Genomic DNA, 22007 nt, shown 5'->3' with positions numbered 1-22007 from the left:
ATGGTATGAGCTAGTTCTGGCCAGAGACTTAATTGAGCTTAACAAAACATAAATCATGCACACTCTGGCTGCTAATGCATCCTTTCCTTCTCTCTGCTCTTGTTTACCCATTTGGGTGGATGGCTGAAAGGCCACTTCCACCCCTGGGATGGGAAAAGCTGCTCTTTGCTTTTCATAGAGTGAAAAAACAGTCATTGGCCTTTTTCAGATAAACTGTAAAGTTTTAGACCAAGCGTTTTGCATGCTAATGTTTTTGCCTCATTTGTCTGCAGGATCACACCAACACAAGCCTGTACTCTTGAGTCCAGAAAGATGAAGTATTGTGATTTTAATACAGACTTCTCTTCCTGACTTTGAGATAAAAATGTGCCTGACTGCAAATGGCTCCTGACCAACTATTCACAGTTAAATAATTGTGTTAATAAACTTAAAGCAATAGTAGTTCTTCCTCCCTTTTGACAGTGAAAGATCAAAACTGGAATGTTTGACTTTTTTGAGATGGTATTTTACCTCTCAGAAAAACACGTATCTGTGAAACAAGGCTTTGCAATAAAGTTTGAGATAGACATATTAATAGATATAGCCCCATACTTCTTTCCCAGTTAATTTCATTTCATTTTGCAGAGTGGGTAGCATGAATTTCAGACACAGCTTTTTGTGACGGTAAATGGCTGTACGTAACAGCTGATGACCTGAGTTTCAGTCACATGCACTATGCGACCTTGAGTGGCTACAAAACTACAGATAAAACTAATTATGCCTGCATCTTTATCATTTATAGACTGAAAGCCACATAATTAGTAGGTCTGCACCTGCACTTAATTGTGGGTGAAAATCATCTGCTGTGGGAAGATAACTAGCTGTGTCTTCTGCTTTGCAGCAGTTTACAAAAGCTAACCTTGTGAGAAGGGGTTGGAAGAGCTCAGCCAGGACTTTTAAAAATGCACCATTTCACAAATAAAGTCCATTGCAGTTGCTAGGATATTTGGGGCCTACTTGTTCACTTTACATAAAGCTTATTTCAACAGATTTGGCTGAGGCTTATTTTGAAAATGGCAGCTGATTATTCCTTGATCTTTCCTGCCATTAATTGGAAAGTCATCAATGCTGACTGTGGGCTCCAATTGAGAAGTGCTGACAGCGCATCCTTCCCTTGTTCCATTCAGCTTGGTGGCCCTCAAAGGTTGAGTTCTCTTTATTCATTCACTCCAATTTTTCACGGATCCGCATTTTAGCTCAAATGGCAAGCCTCCAGCTGAAATACTCTGTGAAAAGCTAGTCTTGGTGGTTTCTGGCCAAGTTGAAACAGGGAAACTAACTAAAAAAAAGAGAGAACTTCAAAAGTTTCTAGATGAAGGTGCAAAAATTCCCTTAAGATGCAGTTTTGAACTAAGTCTCTTAGGGCTTGTCATTGATTTTAAAGAAATAATGGAGGAAGCCTGTTCTTAAGAAAACAGTATTTTTGAACGGTGAAATGGGAATTTTTACTGCAAGACTGGCGTCATCTCTGTTTCAAACAAGGAGACGTAAACAGCAAGTCACAGGTTTTCGAAATGGAGCTTTAGTTTTTGCCCCATCCTTTGTAACCACATCATTACAAATACACCGGGCATGGATTTTTTGGAACTATGATCTGGAACTATTTATTGCTGGTTCCTATCCCATCCTGAAGTCTTAGTAGACTTCTCTGTGTACACACAGACTTAAGCTGCCTGAGCTACAGTTGACACATAACTCAAACTTTTAAAAAGAATTTTCAGGGAACTATTTCTTAAAATAAGCCAACCCCCTGACGTTTCAGACTATACACTGTACTTTTCTTGTTCAGTCTTTCATCCTCCTCCAATGAAAATTCTCTTCTTACATTCACTGTCTCTTTTCTGCTGGACAATCTCACACAACACTACCCTGCATGCCTCTTCTTGTTGCCTTCCTGTTCTCTTTGCCCTTCGCCCCCCCTGGTGCCCTTGCTTTCAAATGGCAGCATTCCCCCTGCAGGTGCCACCTTATTCACTTCCAGTTTGTGTCTGAGTCATCTCCACAGAGGGGGAAACTCAGACCAAAGTTAAGGAATGCTAGTACAGTGGCAAACCAAAATAATGCTGTGAGCAATACTGCAGAAATGAACAAAAACAATTGTCTTGAATTGAAATGCTTTTTTGTTTTTTAATTGATGTTATACAGTGTTGTTTCTGGGACAATTTTGGTTTTATGTGACTGGGTCTGAAGATGTTTCTATTTGCTTTCCAAGAAAATAAGTTTTTTTCAGACTTTTGCCTAAATACAGACACATTTAGACTCTTTTGTAGACTCCTGCTGAACCTGAGCCATTTGAAGGGAAGAAAGGCTGACTCTGCTGTTATTTTTGTTTAAATGAATGCACATAATCTTTGTGATGTCTGTAAAAAATATTTCCCTCAAACGCTTTGTCTCTCAGAAGCAGTATTATCTGCAGTGCTTAAAACAAGGGGAAATTTATCCCAGAGACCCCTGTCTCCTGGCAGATCTCCTGACTTCTCTGTAATCAGCTGCCTTCACTCTGCTAGCCTGCCTGCAAATGGGATCTGCCCATGCTACGGTGGCAAACAGGCACAGTATTGTGGAAAACGCACATTATTCAGCTGTATTTGCTCACTTAAAGCAGCACAGAAGCCCTCTCATGAATTCCCAGCCTAGAACAAAAAGTGTGGAGCATCCTCAAACTCCATGCTGCTACCCTCAGGCACGAGGCTGACCTCACCACCAGCTGGGACCCCACTGAAGTTGGCAGGTAAAGCACATCCGAAAGATGTGCTGGATCCGAACAGGAACAAGACACAAGGGGACTTTGGGATCCACTTAGGCTGACACCCACAGAGCTAGAGAAATACCTCTGTGTTTTTCTAAACAGAACTTCAGAGATTTATTCCCTTTCCTGAGTTATGGTATGTCTGCACTGGCTTAGGCAAAGCTGTCCCGCCAGACAGACGCCAGCTCCAAACCTAAATTCATGTGACTGCAGGGTGTGCTCAAGATGAACACAGCTTAACAAATCAGCCTGGATACTAAATCTTGTTTTGTCCACTTGCCTTGAGTGTCTTGAAATTTGGAAGAGAGGTTGAATGAGAAAGCATAGAGGGCACCAGAAGAGCATAAACCTGGTGCCCTCATACTCCAAACCTCAGTGCCGCTTTTTAATTTTTGTATTAGCTTGGCAAGGATGGAGGGAGAGCCATCCTTGCTCTGAATTTGTGCCTTGCACTTATTTCTTGCTTTTGTTCCTTCCCTCTTGCAGTAAGATCTTTGGTATAAGGCATACAAAAATCCCATCAGCTTCGCTAGCAATGTGCCCTTCATGTTTTAGATTCTTCGTGCTTAAAGGACAAAAAGCTAAAGAGTGCCTGTTTGTTCATGAAGAATTGCCTGTGACAAGATATGAGGGACACTGTGACACATAACCTTTATCCCTAGAAACTGAGATAAATGATATAATGCACATCAGTATTCACCTAAAAATGGGGAAGACAACTTTTTGAATGTCTTCAAAATAGCATTGTCCTTCAGATAAACCCCATATCATCATAGCCTGAGTGCTGTCAAAAGCCATCAAGCATCTTGCCCCAAGACCCATAAAGCCATTCTTTATTTTTAAAATTATTTCTTAACCCTTTTATGTAATGGATATGGAATATATTAAAGATATTAGCCTTGAGCCATGTTTTAAATTTAAATATTCTGCTCTGAGTACAATATCCACATTTTTTTGTTCAACAACTGGACATGTTCTAATATATTCCTTTGGAAAAGTAACTTTTGATTGACCTTTCTGGACAATTATTTTTAAAATGTTTGCTCCCCAGGGTCTGTTATCGCCTTTACGAGGATAGAACAATTATTTTCTGCTGTCAAGTCTTTGAATACATATCTATTTTAATCATGTGGCTTTCCAGTTAAACTATGATTCTTTTGAAACAGAAAGGAACAGAAACTGTACAACAGCTAGATTGTGCAAACACAAAGTTAACTGGGCACAGATCCAACTATAAATCAAAGCCAAAACAGGGGAAATTTTGAAGAGGAAAGAATGCATGGGTCAGAGTGGAAAGAAGTCTCAGTCATGAGAAAGTATTTTCTAGTTAAACTAAAATAGTTTTGATATTAAAATGATAATGAGGACAAAACCCAGAAAGAATGAAAGTTAGCTTAATCGAGCAAGAAAACACAGACTGTTTCCCTATTTTCTTCAGCGCTGATCAAAGAGATAAATATTGACTTTCCTGAAGACTGGGTCAAGGAAGGGGAATGAGAAAAGGGATGCCATTATTTGCTTTGTTCACTAATATTAAATTATTGATTTGCCAACGACAGCAGAAGCACTGCAGAGGTTAGCAATGTCTGCACAGCAGAGTATGTAGAAAATAAGAAGTGAAACTTTTTTAAGTGAAATGATTTTGATCACTGCTTCTCCTTTTCTGACAGGCCCTAGATGAGTATCAGAAAATTCTTGTTCTGCTAATGAGTTGAGCTATTCTGACAGTGACCGAGATCAGCATCCTCAAGGAGCATTAGCTAAACTGATGTTTCAAAGCTGAGATATGTTCCTTTCTTGTCTTGTTACTGCCCCTTATTCTTGATGCTCATTCCAATAAGCATCAAAATACAATTTGACAGCATTAGCTACGGTAACTGGCTGGCATGCTCTGAAACCAGCACAGTCCTTTTGGCAAAACATTTTAATACAAGCTGCCTGGAAGGTCCATTTCCAAAGCTGAGTCACTTCCCTGCTGCAGTCTGCCAGAGACAGCACTCAGGAAAAGAATCCCTAAGAATCTGATTTTGTATGTACAGACAGCAGCAGGATGATCCATTTAAACATCCCTGTGTTTGCCCAGTGATTTATTTCAGTTTGACAAGCAAACACAAGCTCAGATCCTATAGCTCAGTGGGACTCTGAGAACATTTCCTTAGCATATGGTGGGGGAACAAAAGCTGGGAGACAATACTGACCACTGTGCTTTGCTTTATTGTTAGGGGCACCCCAGCTCTCTCAACTTCTTCTGAAACCAGAAATGGTGCAAAATGTTTGCTGTTAAAATCCTACTGGCTTCTGATAATAGCTGGATTTTGAAAAGGGACCTTTTTCTTATTTAAAAGTAGATACGCTTAAGATGAAGGCAATACATATGAAGTACTTTGTTTCTGAATAAAAAAAGAAAACTGAATCTGTGAAAAAGAGTTAAACTGCCAGTCAAGTAGTACAGTTAGCAGGAAAACCATTATTTGGATTAAGAGCCTATGTAACAGCATACTAAGAAATCAGTTAATGGAACTTAAAGTAGAAAGAAAAAAAAATTTTTCAACACTTTTCTTAGAGCTAGTATAAGTAGGTGCATGCAAACCTCATCACAACAAAAAATAAATGATGAGGCATCTCAACAGGACTTTTAACCTGAAAACAATAGCAAGCTGTGCTTACCTTAAAATTGTGTGCTTTTTCATAGTTGAAGTGGTTGTCGTTCTGAGTTAAGGCTGCTCTTCTGACCAGGGAGGTGATCTGTGAATAGGCAAAGAGTTTCAGAGGTTGCCACAGAAGTGCCCCCTTGACTCCCACCTTCACCCCCAGGGCCACAGCCAGGAGCTCTTGGCGCTTCCTTCCTCGCTTGGACTTGTGAACAACAGCACAGTTTTTCTCATTTTCCAGCCACAGGTCCTCTGAGAACATCGTGCTGGGATCCCAAATCTTTTCCCTGTCTTCCTCGGCGCTGGGGAGCCTGACTGTAGTCAGCACGGTACAGTTTGTCCAAGTGCTTCTGATGTTAGACAGCAGATTTGAAGCAGCTGCAGCCCATTCTGCTGAGACCTCTGGCATGTGACTTGAATGGGCCGTCTTGTGGGACGGAAGGAGCTTCTGCATCTGAATAAGTAACGGCCTGTGCCGTGCAGTTTCTTGAGGCAGATGTGAGCCTCGAACAATAGCTTGAATTCATACACTGAGCAGCCTCCCCCTCTGTGCTCCCCCAGAGGGGGTCTCCAGATAGGTGGTGCTGAAATACCGGCTGGGGGGCACACAGCTTTACAGCTGCACCCCCAAAGGCATCTCCAGGGACAGATCTCTTCTACTCTGCAGCGTGGTAAAAAATGAACAAACAAACAAAAAGCCCCTGGAAAGCCCACACTACCGAATCCGATGCTGCATCCAATTACACACAGACTCAGAGACTTATCAGCCAGCAGTCTGCATACTAGCAGATTAAGCCCTTAAAACCATGATGATTGTTTAATCTTACAGGGCAAAAAATCTTTCTAGTTTTTGGTTTTGTTTTTTTTTTTTTCCTTTTCCTATCATGTACAAGGGAAAACCAGCAGCACTCCAAGCATTAATAGCACTTTTATGCCATGGTTTAAACTAAGCATTTTCTCTGTGTGCACTTGGTAGCACTGAGGAAGCTCACTGCCAGGGAAAGCTGAAAGCCCAGCTGGCACTATGTGGGCTTGGAGGCCCTGGAGCCCTATGCAGCAGGAAAGTTCACATGGATGAGGAGCAGGGGAGTTCACAAGGATGCAGGAGGCCCATATGCACAGCCCTGTTTGCAGAACAGGGTCTTCAAGGTGGCGAGAGTGGCTGTCCTTTGCTCTGGTTACCTGCATCTATACATTTTGAGGGGAACTGTTTTCTAGTTAAAGCCCAGGGACAGGAGGCCTGGGGACCCTGACCAGTAACAGCTTTCAGTGTTTGGACATATCATCCACTTTTTTACAGGCAGGTAGGTCTGTGACCCAGGACATGGATGTCTGATGCTGAGCATTTGCTGAGAAGCACATTCAGTGCCCCCTCCCCACTGGCTCCTTCTCCCCAGCTCCCTTCTTCTACTCCTTTACTAAGTATTCCAATTCCCCATCCATAAGAGGAGGATAGGAGTTACCTGCTTGGCAGAGCACTGTGAGATTGAAGTCTAGAGGTGTGCCTGATGCTCAAAGTGCTGGGATAGGGCAGAGTGGGGAGTTGCCAGTGCTACTGGGAAAACTGCCTATTTGAACCGGAGACACTAAAATCACATCAGCCTTTTACAGTCTGCCCCACTTCAACTAACCCAGAAAATTTGTGAAATTGAAATATTTAATTCACTTATATTAACTTGTGAGGTTGACCTTGCATCTATCTTTTTTAGTCTGCTTTTACCTCAGGCTGAAAAGTCAGGAGGTTCATCTAATTCACTTACTAACCCCTCCACCACAGACTGCCTGTGCTTAGTAAAAGTGATGCTCTGCTGATTTGAAAGCCCATGGGGACAGATGGTTGTCCCTCAGTAACATCAGACTGTGCAATTTCAGAGAGTACCCTACTTAGGGTTTTCAAGAAGTTGTGCAACCTGCAAAATCAGCTTCTCACTCATAAAACCCTGCACTTATTTCTATATATAGCACATTTAATTCCTTTCTTTTTCAGGTAACTCACAACAGCCCTTTTTACACACTTCCATACTACAAAGCCTCTGCCCCCCAGAAGGGAGGACTTCCACACAAACCCTCTGCTCCCTGAGCAGTTGCTGCCCATTCAGCCTTTCCCTGGGGCTTGGCACTGCTATCTGACCACTGGTGACAACTGGCTGCGGATGCATGCATGAACATTGCTCTGCCTGCAGGAAATCCCTGCTGCTCTTCCATATGTCCTCTTGTAGTGAGTCCCAGTTTCTGTTAGCTTGGGACCTTTATCTGCTTTCCAGCAGATGAGGCGGACCAAAGCTGCCCAGCTTTTTCTCCATGTGTTTCAAGAGGTAGAAAGTACTGCTTTTTGCCAGCAGCAATGGCATCAGTTTGGGCCATCACAAAGGAAACTTTGGAGTTGCTCAAAGTTCTTACCACATTCCAGTTTCTTTCCTCAATGCCATTTAAAATGTATTTATATTTATCAGAAAGAAAACCCCCAAACTAGCTCTGGGTTGTCAGACACCTCTGAAGCTACAGCCTCTAAATCCCCCACATGTACATAAGCTACTTTTTCTCTAACTTCCAGCATAACACATCCAAAGTCAGAGAGAGGTTGGTTTCCTAATAATGCTCTAATATTTGCATTTATGTCACTAGACTGATAAAAATCCCATTATATAACCAATATTTTTTATATAACATGGCAGATTTGATACTCAAGTGACAGGCTTATGATGATACATCTTGGAATTTCAATTTATTAGACTATTTTTGGAATATTAGAGTGTCATCCTGGGATCAGACATACAGACATATTTAATGGAAACTCTGAGTGTTCACACAAAAGCATTAAACTTAATAGACTTGAGGGAGGAAAACTCAGCCAAATCGGTTCATATGACTAAGGCAGAGCATTATTTACTGTTTATCATATATGAAATTTTATTTATCCCCTGGGAATATGCCTTGCTTGGGCCCTGTTTAGACAGTTGTTCAGGGGGACTCATTGCAGACACAGGACGTGCACACAAGGCCAGCAGTGACTGCATCCTCTTAAGGAGCTTAATCAAAGCCCAACAGGTTTGGTGTCTAAATGGTGCTGCAAACCTCAGACAAGCTGGACCACACATACAACCACTTCCTTCTCTAAATACAATGTAAACTTCAGCAATGACGAATTCTCAGCTGCAATCAGTTCCTGATACCACAGGCTCAAGCCAGTGCTCTTCTTTTATCTGCTTTCTTTTTCCTAATACAAAATTGGCTGCACATGGTGTCAACTCATTCAAACTGCATATCTTGATCAACTTAGTGAGTTAGCCTGCAGCTAAAGAGGAGAAGGCCACTGGCTAAGAATATTACTGCTGGTTGTCACTGAATGTGAAGCCAGTGAAGGCTGGCAGGCGAATATGGGTTATCTGTGTTTTCAGATCACAGAATTTCTGTCTAAAGGATATTTTTAGTTTACTAGTCTCTTTGTAAAACAGATGTGCTGTATAGGAAATTGGGCATCTAGAGACAAATAAATGTCACTGAACCAGAATAAGAAAGTTAAGGGGCGGAGCAGGGGGGAAGAGGGTGACAACTCAGCTGTTGCACGATTTCCAGTGCTCCTCTGCAGCATGAGCTGAACCACACCATTGTCTCTGCCCCAAATACTGGCATCTTGTTTGCTAACAAAGGCCTCGGGCACAGGAAAGAGCAAACTGAAATATGAGAAGCTTTTGGTTGTGTACATGTGGTACGATTTCTCTTGCAGTCTTGTGGGCAGCACAGAGGACTTGCTGGAAGCAAGCGGTGAGGGAACTCTGCCTGCTGCCCTGCTTGTCTGTGCCAGCTCCAACGGGGTGGGAAGAGACACTGTGGGAGGGGTGGCTCCTCTCCCTGAGCTGCCACCATGCCAGACTGTGGCTGGCAGGGAGGGGAGATCAGGCAGCACATCCTTGGCTTGCTGCTCTGCCTGCAGAAGGACACAGCTGGGGGGAAAAGGAAAAGCACAGGCACGTCTCTTCGGATGACACCGCAAGAGAAATGGAGATTTCTCCATGATGAGGAGCTGTGACAAATCCATGACTGAACTCTAACTAAATACACTTAACTCTGCACATAGATACAGTCATAGGTCAAAGAGAGGCCTGTTTCCTTGCAGGCACGGCACGCTGGGTTATCTGCCAGACAGATTATGTTTGCTCAATCGCAAACACGTGGTGGAGATGACACACAGAGCAGGAATCTTGCAGCTATTGGGTTTTTCCTAGTTTTCTCCCACGGAGCTCTTCCCACGACAAACTCAGAACACGTCAAAGAAACCTCTTAGCAAATCTCAAATCTCTTAGCAGGACACAGGGCACAGAGGGGAAATGGTGCTGGAGGCCAGTCAGCCAAAGGCCTTTGCCATACCACAGTCCCACCGGTCCGTGCCTCCCGCTGCCACGGCACTGTGAGCTGCCATTGAAAGGCTTCTGTGCTGCTGAAACAGTGGGAGGAAACAAGCTCCAAGCAGAAAACATGCTGAACACAAAGCCAAGCACAATGCCTGAAGAGTGGTGTTTGCCAGCCTGGTCTCACAAACCCCACTTTCCTAAGAAACCCTCTCTCCCGTGGGAAGGCTCCCAGTGCCAGTTAGGCGAGCAGAGGTTGCACAGGTGAGCAGGGCCAGGAAGATCCACAACATGTGGCCAGGGGCTAGGGGAGAAGTCAGATTGCACAGCTACTGGGATGCTGCTGCTCTCTGGTTTGCCTCTTCCTCACCCCAACCCAAAAGTCTCTTGTTTCCAGCAGAAAACTTCCTTTCAAGGTGAATTGTCATTCAGTAAATGGAACACTGTTAATAATTAAAAAAACAAAACAAAAAAAAAACACCAAAAAAACCCCACTGGGCTTTTTTTTAAGGATTAGCATTTATCTAGAGTTTTGCTTTTTACTACTTGGATTTCAACTTTCTTTTTTTTAAATAGCCACCAGTACCTCTGAAAACTATGACTTAGCAGCTGTCAACAACATGCATAATTGTTTGGACAGCAGACTTATCTACACTGGGCTCTTGCTCTGGAGAACCTGGTTGCACTTCCACCACCACCACTCACACCTATCTTTTGCAGATAATCCACAGCAAAAGAAACTGTTTATTTAAAACAGTTTATTATCTTGGAAGACTTCCAAAGTACATGCTCTGATGTTAAAAGTAATTAAAATTGTAATACTCATACATCTCCTAAATTGATGTGATTGATTATTTATTAGCATCTTAGCAACCAGCTGTCATTTATATGCACTGATTTCTGACCATGTATGTATTCAGTCCATTCCTCCACAGATAAAATTATAATTTACCTGCAGCAAATGGAAATATAATCTCCCTTAGACGCCATATCTCCTTTCTAAATCCTCCTCAAACAGATTTTTTCTGTATGAATCATTTTCTGTATGATTATTTTTCTCAAAACAATGCAGTCAACCAAACAATACAACAGCCAAAGGTGAAATAGTGTATAATCAGGAGACTAGTGAGACTATTATTAAAAATAATAGTTGCTGTAAGCCTCTTATGGTGTATTAATAGAATAAACTATTGTCTATTTCGGAACGACAACTGGAGATCAAATTAAGTGGTATGCAATTACATAGCCATCTCCAATTAAAAAATAGTGAGTGGATTAAAAGATTCTATGTTGTCAGGCAATTCTACCACTGAATGCAATAATTTGTGTATTTCCTATCCACCTTTGTATTCAGTATATCTGAAATAGTATTTTGATTTCTTATTTTTGCCAACTATAATAAATAGGCATTGTGTTACAAATACTATGTCAGTATCATGGAAAAAATAGTGCAGAACTGAGGAAAGGACCTAAGCACAGTATAAACTACCACAGCAATTCCCTCAAATAACCCTGTAGAGATTAACATGGTAACAGCAGGTCTAGCCTATTTATTGTCTCAACTTCCTTTCCTCCCACTCTCTCCTTTATCCTTTCCAATCCATCTCCATACTTGTCAAGGTTATTAATGACATTTTCCTGGCCAAGTTCATGATCCTCTCCTCTGGGCTTAAGTTCTAACCCATTCATGACCAAAATGGCAGAGAGAGAAGAGGCACGAGGACTAAGTGGGGCAGATGAGAGCAGAACTGCACACCACGGCCACTGCTGCTGCTGTGCTGGAAGAGAAACACCAGCTCTCCACAGAGCACCAGCCCCCACAGGGCTGCCAGGAGCTGCTTCATCTGCAAAGAGGGCTTGCTCAGGGAAACTGCACTGGATTGATTTCTGAATACATCTTGTTCCCTCTGGGGATACAACACACATAACTGACTGGATTTTCCTGCCTGCAGCGTCTGTCAATGAGTACTGTTATCACACGCAGTATAGATCAATGTCTATCCATGATGACATCTGGCCTGCGGGCAAATGAAAATTCAAGCATGATATTTATCCTGATATTTGCAAAATATTGGCAGTGATCTTGTTATTTTGTCAATGATGATGGTATTTTTTTGACAACAGTACTAACACAGTATTTTTCTAACAAATAGACATTTAAGAAGAGGATGCATGGATGGATGGATGGATGGATGGATGGATGGATGGATGGATGGATGGATGCATAGCAGGTGTCTAATCTAAAACAGTAACATGTTCTTGCTTTATAAACAGAGGAGAAAAACAGAAACTTCCAGACAGTGATTCATTGTCTTCTATGAGAGGTCAAGTCTAAAATGGATGAGCTTGAATTGCCTTCTTGCAGGTCCTGTATGGATCATACAGGAAAACTGATGGCTCTCATAGAAACAGAAGCTTTACTATAAGATATTCAAAATCAGGTAAAATCAATATCTCTCTGTACTATTTTCTGTCTCTATTCTTCTGTTAGCTATTCAATTTCAGAATAAATTAAGGAATAATTTAGGTTACCAGCCTCAACCATATCTATATGTAATGATAGATTAACAACTGTACTTTGTTTTGGTTATCAATACTCCCTATACTTCAGACTGGCTAAGACTCAAGCTCAGGAAACATGGAATATTCAGCTCACTACATCATTTGTTAAACAGCTGCATGCAACTTTATAGGTTTATCTGGGCTCATTGAATGGACTTTTTCAAGAATTGTAACTATAGAAGGAAGAATATATTAATACAGATTTCTCACACTGACTATGTAGGTAGCCAGTATTTTGACATCTCACCCACAGAGGAAATAGCCTAACAACAAAATGAGTTTAATATGACATACAATGGCCTCAATGAGTTAAGAAGGAAGTGACTCATGCTGTCTACAATATATGGGACAGTTAGTAAAGAGACAGAGATTAAAAAAAAAATAACCTAAACATTACAGTTTTTATCTAGATCCACTGGGGAATGGATGCTGGCTCAGCACCATGTAAGCCATACCCCTATACAACCTGCCCATATTTTTACATTTTCACCATGAAGATGTTGCTTTCCAAATAAACAGTACTTTGTTTAGGAGAGCCAGCTTGCCATTGATTAAAATCATCGTTGTCCTGCAAGGAGACTGCAGAGCTTGAACCAGAGCCAAACCCACTGGGCTGCCACAAAGAAGTGGAGAAGTTAATGCTCTTACTTCCCTGTCTGAAGAGAGGCAGGGAGACAAGAACGTCTGTTCTGAGGAAGACAAGCCCTGTGAGGGCAGGGCAGTGCCCTTGAAAGGATGTGATAAGTGGAAAAGATGGCAAAAGGTCTGGAGATGCCACTGCAATAGCGGACCTGCCCTTGGGGCTTCCAGGCTTGCTCATGCGGGGTTGTCCTTGACCATAGCTGCTTAATGGAGCTAGCTGGATGTCATGCTCAAACACAGGGCTAGACTGAGGACCATGTTTTGTGAGGCTGAATTAAGTCTGTGTAATATCAGCTTTTCAATAAGTCCCAGTGCTATACAGATGTTGTACAGTGGGCACAAGGCTTGGATGTTTGACCTTGTGCCTCATTATGCTCCCAAATGTACACACGGCACCCTCCACAAACACCTACACCCTCACTTTTGGTAAAATTCTCATTTCTCTGTCTCAAACACTACTACACTCTACAGCCAGGTATTATCCCAAAGAAACACAATAACTGTCTATCTTCTCCATACACAGTGAAACCTAACACCACAAAAATAAACACAATACAGAAAACAGAAGTTAAAAAGTTATTCTGTTTCTCATTTTGACTTCTGATACTATATCTTAGTGACAATAAAATTGTCCTGGAGCGTGATCAACTCAGCCTTTCAGCACATGCTCTGCACCGAAACCTATACAGCACAGTCAGAGTGCCTGCTCATATAGAGAAGAAAAATCTGCCCCTCCTGGGATTATGGTAAAATGTGGAGAAAAACAGGCTTCATGAATGTTTCCCAGAAACAACATGGGACATGAATGGTATTTATGTCCGGAGCCACGAACCGCTTGGCAGAGCCAGCAGATCTCTGGAGGAGCTGTAAAGAAATGCTGATGGGCTGCCAGAATGTAAAGCATGCTGTGGCAGTCCCAGGAACCAACAGCAGCGCCCCAAGTTTTGCCCTAGCTTAAGACAGCTTGAAACAAGAGACTTTATTGTGGGTTAAACAGAGATTTATGCAGCCTGGAAGGGAACAAATAATTTGTGAACCAGTGATTCATGAACTGGTGATCACATTGTCTAAAAAACTGGCAATCTGTAAAATTCTTCCTGGACAATTCTTCAGGAACAAATTCTCAATGGTGTGACGGTCTGCTCATTTAACACTCACAGGGAAATGGGAATGATAAACAATTTGAGGGGGGGACAATGCCAACATCAGCATGAAGTGGCAAACAGGATTTTTCTCTAGTTTTGGTGGTTTCTTGGTGGTGTGAAGGAACTCTAAATCTTCAGTCTCCAACTTAATTCACATGACTGAATTTCACTGCTGCTCAGCAGTCATGGCACCTTCAGATAAACTACAGAGTACAATGGCCTAGTCATGTGTTTTCCATCATTAGTAATATTTCTGTCTCCTTTTACTGCAGCATCTTGTGACTTTTTCCCATTAAAAAAGCATAAACTCAGTAGGCAATGTAAGGTGAAAGGACTTATTCATGCCATTTAGGAAACAAAGTAGGTAATTAGCAAATAAGAACACAACATGCTTTCAGGTTGAAAGAATACTTTTTAACAAGCTTGAACCAATAGCCCTTAACCAGATGAAAAAGGGAGAAATGCTAGTTTTATAAAAATGCTGTGGCTTATGAATGTGAACTTTCATTTCAGCATTCTTTATCAATTGCATTGCAAAAAACCAAAGAGAGCAATAGGGAACCATTGTCCACATGCATAAATGAAACTGTGGCTTGGAGAAGATCACTGCTCTTGGTGATGGCCCAGCCATGACTGTCTGAGAACTTGTCTGAGCTCACTTGTACCTCCATGAATGCCCCAGGACACGTGCCCCTGAGACAGGAGCACACAGTGTTTACAGCTTACCTGTTTGTGAAATATGTGCTTCTGTCCCATCACCTTTAAGCAATGTCATTAACCCTGGTGGTGACAGTGTCAAAGCCCAGCTGTCATCCCAATAGAAGTGGTAAGGCTGTAGGTCCCTGGTATTTCTCTGGCTTCAAAAATGTGTGTTTGCTTAGAAACAGGGAAGGAATTCATGCAGAAAAAAGTGATGTGCGGTTAAAGAAAAGACAGAAGGCTCTGAACTCAACCAGGTTCACTTATCTTTTTCACTATATGCCTGGACTTTGCCCCAGGAATGTGTTATGTTCCTCCTTGTTATATAAGAAGGATCCCTATAACTTACACTTGTATCAGTTTCTGTTCTGAAATGGACTCAACACAGAAGAGAAGAGTTGGGACAGGGCTGACACCACATATGGCAAAGTAGAAAGGCACCTGCAGGAATGGGTAATTTCATGCCATGGGATATGAACCCTCGTCCAGCTCCTTCCAGCTCACCTTGCAGAAAAAACTGCTCTAAGCATAACTAACTTCCTCTTCTCATAGATGAGGTTTTGAGCACCTTGGCCCTTGTTCAGCTTCCCTTTTCTCACAAAGCACTGAGGGAACTCCTGTGTGCCACAGACTGCACATGAAAAGCACGGTTCACTACACTTTTAGAAGAGCATGTTATAGGACATGCAAACCACTTGAAATCACACTCTTTGAACTTGCAGAAAGTACCAAAATGTATCCAAGCTGTTTTATTTTCCCCTCAAAATAATTGTTTTGTGTCATGGTTGCTTTGCCCTCTGCTTGAAGCTGTCTTTGTTACTCCATTACTCCTTGGGTAAGCAGCAGCACAGTTATCCTTGAAAACACATAGGCATTTCCATGGCCACTGGAGAAACACTCAGACAAAGGCTGACCCCACTTCTCTGCTAGTGAATGAACACACAAAGGCTGTATAATCCTAGTTTTATTTTTCTGTACAGGTGTCATTTGACCCTGATAGCCTTATAACCCCTCTGACCTGCAGCCAGTGCCCTCTGGTATGAAGCAGAGGCTTTTGTTGCTGATGGCACACCGTGCACAGCTGCTTCCACCATTGTCTGGAGAGGGACAGATGGCTGCTCTCAGCACAAAAGGAGATTAAAAAAAACTGAGGGAATGACATCACTCTTCAGCCTGCAATTTAATTCATGGGACCTGTGGGGCTACCAGTGGCATGGCCTAACACTCCAGTTCACTTGGCCCACAGACAGGGAAAAAGTTTGCATTTTGCAGACTAAAATACATTTTAAAAAATATACAGTTGTCAACACTCTGATACTTATATTCTTTAACAGTTTTCAGTTAATCTGAATATATACTATCCTATCAGCAGCAGCACTTCTAAAGTACTCTGAAAGCAAGACTGACACTATACTCCTATCCACGGCTGTAGCTCAATTGCAGTAACTGGTTTAAAGCCTATTTATTTTATTTCACTTGTGATGAGGAGACCATAAAATGTAGCTGGGGAAACATAATACAGAGTAAATGATTTTCACCATTAGGTCCAGTCCTGCTATAGCACTTTGTAGCTAAAAGATTTAATCTGTATCTCATAGACCCGTTTAAGTCAATTGAACAGAAAAAAAACCCCAAAAAAGTGCAAAGCATGAGTTCTGGAAGTAGTGAGCTTTGTTGTCACTTTTCTGCCTTGAATTCAGCTCCAGATGCATGAAATCACTGAATTCTCATTTTTGTGATTATCACACACAAAAGGTATTTATCTGAATTTGTTTATTATCTTAAACACATTACTTGACTACTGTTTGGGAGATGGGAATTTGGCCTCACTCTGTGTGTGGTGCTTGGTGCCATCTGCACCAATGTTTTTCTCCAGAGGAAAGATTTTTGCTTTGCACCAGATGTCTCATTGAAGACACTTGTCAAAGTGGCCACGTTAGCTGCTACCACCCTCTTTATGCTACTGGCAGGCAGCAGGAATGCTGCCACGTGAAGGTGAAGCCATTCCACAAAGAGCATAAAGAATAAAAAGCTCCTTCCAGGTGGGTTTTTGCTCTTATTTTTTGTTTTGTTTTTCCCTGAAAGGAAAGAAAGCAATCAATTTCTTCTCTCCTTGAGTGTCTGGGAACATCAGAGATGCACTCCTCCATGCAGCCTGAGCTGGGGCTGGGACCCATCACCTGACAGTGCCCTGGCACAGCTCCTGCTTCAGCCCCAGAGTCAGGCTCAGGCCTGAGGAGGGTTTTGCTCCTAAGTGCTGACCAGCATCTGTGGGAGACATCACTGTGTGCTTGTGGTTCTGCCCAAAGAACCAGGCAGGGCCTTTTCTGGGTGTAACCACGCAGACTAAGGTTCAGGTTATTCCCTTGGGCACAGCTGTGCAAACCAGCTCTGTCTGGGAGACTCCTGCAGCAAAGCTGTGGCTTTCAGTAGTTTGCACAGCAGTGGATAGGAGCACAGAAAACCATGATGCTGATGAGACAAGAGATGTAACAGCTCCCATACAAACACACTCTGAGTTTTACTGTCTCAGCAATGCTGATGGCAGCACCAGCAGAGAGCCTCGAACCAACAGTATGTTACACAGCTTTCACTGTCATTAATTCAGAGTAGACAGAATTCAGCAAACCACAGAGGTGGACCAGAGGTGAGGAGTAAGAAGAGTGATGATTAATTTGCTTCATCAAGTACTATCATGTTTTATTTGCTAATCTCAAGAGTAGAACATCTTATCAGCCAGCATGCTTGAACTCGGGGGTGAATTTTTCAGGGAAACAGTTTTGTTGCAGAACATCTGACTCATCAGACCAGGGACTTTGCATAGGGAAGTTCTGACCAAGAGCCAAATTAAGGGTTTTTTTTTAAATGTGGAAACACTAGGGTTTAAAGTATTTTAAAAAAGTTTTCTGTTTCCAGTTTGAAATGTTTTGCTAAAAGCAGTTAATAAAACATTAAAAGTAGTTGGAACAGTTTCAGGTAATCAAACTTTTTCTGCCTTTATCCTGCCTCCTCAGTGCTTGGTCATGAAAAGCTGAGTTTTACTTTCATTGCAAATCAGACAGAAGTAAAAAAAAAGAGCAGAAATTACCCATTACAATTCTCCACTACATGGTCTGATAAAATGCTAGTTTCAAAGGTGATCTTCTAATGATGACTGCTAAGCAAGTTGTATTCCCCTGTATGAGCTCAATACAGAGACACAAAGGCTTTACATTAATTTTCTTTCTGTTAATCAGTTGTTCCCCTGGGCTCTTTTAATCTGTGGTGACAGACTCAATATCGCTGAGAACGCCTTTTCTGCTATTAAAACAAAAGGCAAATATCTAAACACTCTATAATTTCAAGCAGAAAAGAATCTCATTCTCCTAGTTCAAGAAAGCAGTAACAAAAGACTCATGTCCTAGAAGGCTGATGTGAATCATGGCCATCTTCCGCTTTCATTTTTGCTCTCTGGGGATTTCCAATGGAAAAACAGACTGAGCCCAGCCAGCAAGGTACAGGGACACACCACAGCCATGCCTCAGAGAAGTGCTCCTGAAAGAATGCCTTGGAAAGGCTCTCAGCTGTTTGCAAAGTATCATACTTCAGTCCCTGTCGAGGGGCCAGACACACTTAATATAGAAGCATTAACAAAGAATTTACTCAGCGAGGACCAGACAATGCAGCATTTTAAACCTGGAGTTCACAAAAACCAGACAAAAACTTGCCAGAGCACAATAAAACTGAAATCAGGCTTCACTGCACTAAGACAAAAACATAGCTCCATGCACATCCTTTTGGGTACACCTTAATTGCCTTCATTTATATTACATCAATTTCCAAAATATGGTTTTTATTTCCACATTAAAAATAACAGCTCATTGGTTCTACATTTGAAAAATAAGCTGAGCACTTTATTGTTCACTCAAAAAAACTTAATTAATTCATCTCTTAAATGCATTTTCACTTTATTTTTAAGCCATTTAATCTTTCAGAAGTTTAACAAGGTGGTTTACTATTGCTGTAATACAGGGAGATTTCATTAAATGACCCACCATCTTCTGTCAACAATCATTATGATTGCATGCTGCCCTTGTTTTACCTTAATTTATAGCAATTTTTTGCTCCTTGCCAACATGGGTTCCTAGTAATGTCACAGACTGGCATGGATAGCAAGCCAGTTGCTTCCATTTTCCCTGTGCTCAATGTTTCATTTGCATCCCAGTTTCACAGCCATCAGTGCTGCATGGTACTTGCATGGCATCAGACCTGGATACTTTCCTGATGTGTAGAACAAGCTCTTCCCAGCTGGGGTTTTTTTCTGCTTTCTTACTAATCTTCATTAATTCCAGCAGTGGCAAAATGTTGGGAAGAGAAAGGTTCAATTTCAGGCAACAATTCACAAATCACCTCAAGCTTGATAGGTTTAAGCCTTTTAAGCCTTAACGTGCTGAATTTGTTTGCAAACCAAGAGGCAAACCGTGCCCCACAACTCGTGTGTGCCCCTTGCTCTGCAATGCACGAGCCACCGCAGAGGCTCTCGCTCCAGCTCTGGTTTCTGGCTTGGCTTTCAGGAACAAGCAGCTGTAGCAGCAATGGGGCAGGCTGCAGGCTGTGCCAATTAATGATCCTAGAGAACACAGATGCAATCACCAAGTAGTTGCAAGGCAGAAAAATGAGTGCCCTTACTAGATACCACTGCCAGAAGTGCTGAAGAGGAGCAGAGGGTGCAGCAATACCTCAGCTGCAGGCTCCAGTAGCACACCACAGACAAGCCTTGGGACCTGAAGGAACTGTGACCCTCAAGAGACTTCCAGGTGGCTTCATCACATCACCCAGATTCAGCTACAAGTTTTCTAGAACTTTCCTGTGCCACTGACTTCCACATTGCTGCCTCCATCTGCAAGATGCAAATCAGCCATTTGTGGGTGAGATAAAGCCCTGTCCTAGGGAGGTGCCAGGACAAAGGACCAATAGCTGGAAATAAACAAGTGGTTCCTCTCAGCTAACAAAAAAGCCACTAAAAAGCAATTATAACTGTTTCCCCTGACAACTGTTTGCACTGACAGTGTGATCAGTGATGGGTTCAGCAGTGTGAAAAACATACATATTTACTGAAGAGTTAGGAGCCATCTAAGTATCATCTCTCTACACCCAGCCAATAACGACCAGGTACTGGGTTTTGGCAGGGTGCAAAGGAAAGGGACAAGGATGGGGAAGCATCACCTCTTAAAACCATAGCAGTGGGTGCTAAGCACCAAATGAGATCTGAAGAACCTTGGAGATCAGTCAGGGATAAGGAGATTAGCTTTTGGTTTCACACCAACCAGTGTCACAGAAATTTAACCTGCAAGTGAAGGAGAACAGTGGCAAACCTGGCAGATTTTTCCATATCTGAAAAACATCATCTAAGCAATCAGAAAGTTGTCCTGAGCAGACAGAATAATGTCTAAAACATTCCTTCAAAACTATAGTGTCAAAGACAACTAACAACAGCAGCTCTTTTATTTTTTACTTTTGTACAATAAAATGTTCCACTTGGAAGGAAGAAGAATTCAGTGAATGTTCAGTCAAGACTCTTCTGCAGTTCAGCACCAGCTCTAAACAGTCATCTCTGCCTTGTCATTTTGACAGACCTCTACTTCGTATATTTTTCACCTTCTGCTTCCTGCCCTAGTGTAATTGCCTTTCTCAGATTAGAAATGGGCCATCCATCCTACTGAACACATTTGGGCCACTATTTTCAATGCAGTTTTACACATGCTATGCACAACATCAATATTTCCATGATTTCCTGTTCACATTCAGCTGAGATGACTCTGGACCCATAACCTCATGAAGCATTAAATGAGAAAAATACTTTCTGAACTAATTCAGCTTGTAAACTTCCATTTTTATTAGCTAAGGTGTCTGGAATCACTACTACACATTAAGCCATTGCCTAGAGAAACTTAATTTTTTAGAAGAAAAAAAGGCCTTCTACAGTTACATTTTATGATAATTCATGCAGTAAATTGAGTGATTAGACTCTCTGCATTTACAGAAGTACTTAGCTGTATGCTTTAGCAATACTGCAGTTTACAGAGATTTATACTTACAGAAGCCCTTTAGGACAGGATCCCAGAGTAAGAATTCTCCTTTTTTTGGTAAATCTGTACAGTCTCACTATTTATTGTTAACAAGAAGTGTCATCATATTTACCATCAGCAAATCTTCTAAAGTCTGCAAATTATCAAGTAGCTGCATGGCTAATTTATAGAACTATTACTGTTTTAAATTGTCACTACGTGTTAAAACATCCTACAATGGAGAGCATTGACTCTGGCACCCAATTTCCCTCAGTTCATCCGTGGGTAAGACTCCAATTGACTGGACAGACTCTGTACTTTTCAGTAGTGTTTATTATTTGCATTGCAACAGTGCACAGAAGCTCGAGCCTTTGAGCAGGTGAAGGCAACAGTGAGGGGACAAACACAGAGACGTTCCCTGCCCTGCAGAGCTTACACTCTAGGGAGCTGCTCCACCTTCAGAACAAGCACTTTTTCACACAAGAAAAAAACACGAAATGAAACATAACCATAAGAGATTTAAGGCTGTAAAGAAGAATTTTCAAATATCAGATCAAGGACTCAATAGTAAATTAGTAGAGTATTTTAAAAGTACACTATATGTAATACCCCAAGTAATAAAGTTTGTCTCTGCTTAAGTGCTGAATTCCTGACTAAAATGCAAATGAAGAAGTGGACAGAAGTAGAAATCCTATTTTAATTCACAGGTTGTTCTCCTTGCTGTCCCTGTTGTGTCCAGAATAACCAGATCCCTTATTTCTTCAGGGAATAAAACAGTATAAGTTTAAGAGAGAATGTGTATAACAATGGCCAGTCAATCTATTCAATGTTTATAAGAATCCAGAGTTCTCCCTGAGTATTATCATGGGATGTAGATTATTTTATAACCTGATACTGCATTTTGTAATTCCTGACAAACTGCAATCTGCCCAAGAATCCTCCTATTGCAAAACCCTGCAGTCCACATCACATACACAACAAAACTATTTTTAGAAAATCTACTGAAAAATCATATGTCATTTAGTTCAAAATGACACTCTCTTAGACTTTCCATTCAAATACATCTTTAAAATAACTTTGTAACTTTATAAATAGACTGCAAACTAAAACATTTATGAGCCAAG

The 22007-nt window shown here is 41.6% G+C and overlaps 1 protein-coding gene across 1 annotated transcript in view; it reads right to left on the bottom strand.

Annotated features, from left to right (window-relative positions):
- The window catches only part of CHN2 (chimerin 2), a 158065-nt gene that overhangs the window by 17793 nt on the left and 118265 nt on the right, over positions 1-22007 (bottom strand). Inside the window, exon 7 of the mRNA XM_058801892.1 lies at positions 5456-5533. Coding sequence (XP_058657875.1) covers positions 5456-5533 — 78 coding nt within the window. The remainder of the gene's footprint in view (positions 1-5455; positions 5534-22007) is intronic.

This window comes from Ammospiza caudacuta, chromosome 1 (assembly GCF_027887145.1).
Source record: "Ammospiza caudacuta isolate bAmmCau1 chromosome 1, bAmmCau1.pri, whole genome shotgun sequence".
Classification (NCBI taxonomy): Eukaryota; Metazoa; Chordata; class Aves; order Passeriformes; family Passerellidae; genus Ammospiza; species Ammospiza caudacuta.
Note: the sequence above shows the minus strand (reverse complement) of the source record. Positions and strands in the feature narration are given on the sequence as shown.